The sequence below is a fragment of the Erinaceus europaeus genome, chromosome 7 (assembly GCF_950295315.1).
Source record: "Erinaceus europaeus chromosome 7, mEriEur2.1, whole genome shotgun sequence".
In the NCBI taxonomy this organism is placed as follows: Eukaryota; Metazoa; Chordata; class Mammalia; order Eulipotyphla; family Erinaceidae; genus Erinaceus; species Erinaceus europaeus.
In genome coordinates, this window is record NC_080168.1 from 62,671,355 (window position 1) to 62,673,931 (window position 2,577).

The 2,577-nt window shown below is 52.0% G+C and overlaps 1 protein-coding gene across 1 annotated transcript; it reads right to left on the minus strand.

The window, feature by feature from the left end:
• Positions 1-617: 617 nt before the first annotated feature.
• On the minus strand, positions 618-1,336 carry LOC103108926 (histone H2A-Bbd type 1-like). Its single transcript, XM_007517919.2, has one exon. The coding sequence runs from the start codon at positions 1,303-1,305 to the stop codon at positions 937-939; it is 369 nt and encodes a 122-aa protein (XP_007517981.2). The 5' UTR covers positions 1,306-1,336; the 3' UTR covers positions 618-936.
• Between the last annotated feature and the right edge of the window lie 1,241 nt (positions 1,337-2,577).

Here is a 2,577-nt window from a genome sequence, read left to right on the forward strand (position 1 = left end):
ATCACCACCGCTGCTGCCACCACCACCACTATTAGTGTGTAGATGGTGCCAGAGTCTTTGAGCACAATCCTAACACTCTCAGGCTGATGTATATGTGTATGTGTATGTGTATATGTATATGATGTATTTTCATTCTTTAAGCAAAACTTAGGTAAAGAGAGGCAGAAAAGGAGAGAGACAGGGAGGGAGGGAAGAAAAGAGGGAGGGTGAAGGAACACTATAGCACTGCTGCACCACCCATGGAAGTTGCTCCCCATGTGGTACTGGGGATCAAACCCAGGTCTTTGTGCATGGTGAGGTGCATGCTCCACCAGGTGAGCTATCTCCCTTCCTTATTATATCTTCATTTTTTACTAAGTCATACTTTTCCTGGTGTTTATTGGAGGCACTGGGGGTGGGAAGGGAACTATTTCTAAGGCACGGAGTCTCCTCCACACACTGAGGAAGGGTTCTCTCTCTCAGCCACACCATGACAAGAGAAGTGTTTTTCATTTGGGGATGGCTGTGCTATCTATCGAAGTTCTTCGTGTGAACAGAAATCTATTTCTTTGGATTGATTGTACTAGGCGCAGACCTTTCACTGCAAGACACAGAGATGGATGGAGTCAGGCCCAAAATAAAGGGGAAGGAGGGATTTATTGTGAGGAGACAGAGTTGTCTCAAGGGCTGTGGCTGACATGAGGACTTAAAGGCCCAGCTTTGTTGGGCTACAGACTCCTGCTTTCCTGCATCTATTTCTCTCTGTCATGACTTCCTCCTGATCTCCCAGCACCTCAGCCTCCTCCACTGACTCTTTAGTTCTTTTTTTTTTTTATAACCCCTTAATAACACATGCTGATTGATTAAATATAGAAGACCCAGCCTCTTCACTGGTGGGAACTTTGGGGGTGATGTTGCTGCTGCTGTTGTACTACTGGGCTCGGGGGACCCTGCGGTTCAGTCCTCCCTGGGCTGGAGCGCCTCCCTGTGATGAGTACTGTCCTCCTCAAAGAGGTGGCTGAGGTGCTGGTCGCTGTCCACTGCCCTCCCCACATGCTCCGGGGTGATGCGTGCTCTGCGGTGACTGCGAGCCTCCTTGCCTGCCAGCTCCAGGATGTTGGCCGTCAGGAATTCAAGCACTCCTGCCAGGAACACAGGTGTGGATGAGCCCAGGCGGTGGCTGCTGTGGCTCTCACGTAGGAGCCGGTCCACACGGCTGACAGGGAACTGCAGCTCCGCTCTGGAGGAGCGGGACAGGCTCTGCTTCCTGCTCCGGCCCGAGCCCTTTCTCTTCCCAGACATGATGTTCTCTGGGCTCTCCCCCATCAGCCGGGCCTGGTGGTTGCTCTGGGCCCCTCTCCTCAAGACTTCAGAGTGATTCCCCATCCCCATTGGTCAGAGTCTGCCTTTGTGACACCTCTGTGTGATGTCACTAGCATCTGCTGGGCCCTCTCCCACTTCTTGCATCCTTAAGGGGGAGAGTAGGCCATTTGAATGGGTGAAGGGTGATAAAAGGTTTTTGGTTCCTTGAGTCTTGGCTGTCCTGCCTCCAGTGTGGCTGGCTGCCTCTGGATGGTGCAGTGTGTGAGGTGGTGAGAGCATCCGGAGGCCCAGGCCTGCTGATACCCGCCTTCATGGTGAAACTGGCCTCCTTGTTTGCCACCAGTGAGGTGGGCTTCTGGGCGAATTGTATCTGAGACTCCTCAGGTGGGAAAGGCAAGCATGCACCTGAGATGTGGCTCTCCCAGCCCCTGTGAGGATGGACAGCCTTTCTAAGGTGGATGGGCTACATGTGGTCTGCATGCTCCTGAGAAGCTCCTTGGCTGCCTGGAGGGACATTGCCTTGTTGGGGCTTCTGTCTGGGGGTGTCTGCTAGAGAATCCAAGGCAGAGGTAGCTACTCTGGTCAGTGGGGCCATGCTCCTGGGCCTTCAGCCAGTTTCTGGTCCTGACAAGGTATCCGCTCTGTTCAGGCATCTGCTATACTTGCTCTGGTCAGTCCGGCACAACACTGGTGCTGCAAGGGGAAATGTCTATCTGGGGTCTTGGTGAGGTGGGGGGGGGTGGGGGAGTCGCCAGCTGCTGGTCAGTAATATCACTCTGATGCTTTGGAGATTTATTTGAGAAAATCAGAGGTGTGGGGGTCAGGCTGGTGTACCCAGTTAAATGCACATATCACCATGCCAAGGACTCGGGTTCAAGCCCCTGCTCCCTGCTAGTAGGGGGGACCCTTCACAAGTGGTGAAGCAGGTCTGCAGGTGTCTATTTTTTCTCTCTGATTCTATCTCCCCCTCCCCTTTCAACTTCTATCCTGTCAAATAAAATAAAAAATAATAATAAAAGGAAAAAAATGGCCACCAGGAACAGTGGATTTGTAGTGTTGGTACTGAGCTCCAGCGATGACCCTGGTGGCAAAAAGGGAAAAGAAGAGAAAAAGAAAAGGAAGGAAAAGAAAAAGAGGCCAGAGCATTGTTCAATTTTTCCAAAAGGTGGTGCCAGGAGTTGAACCTGGGGCCTCTGGGTCTTAAGTATTTGAGCTGGTACTCTTAACAGGCTGTGCTCTCTCCCCTCCCTTCTTGCAGCTCTTTTAGACTCTAGG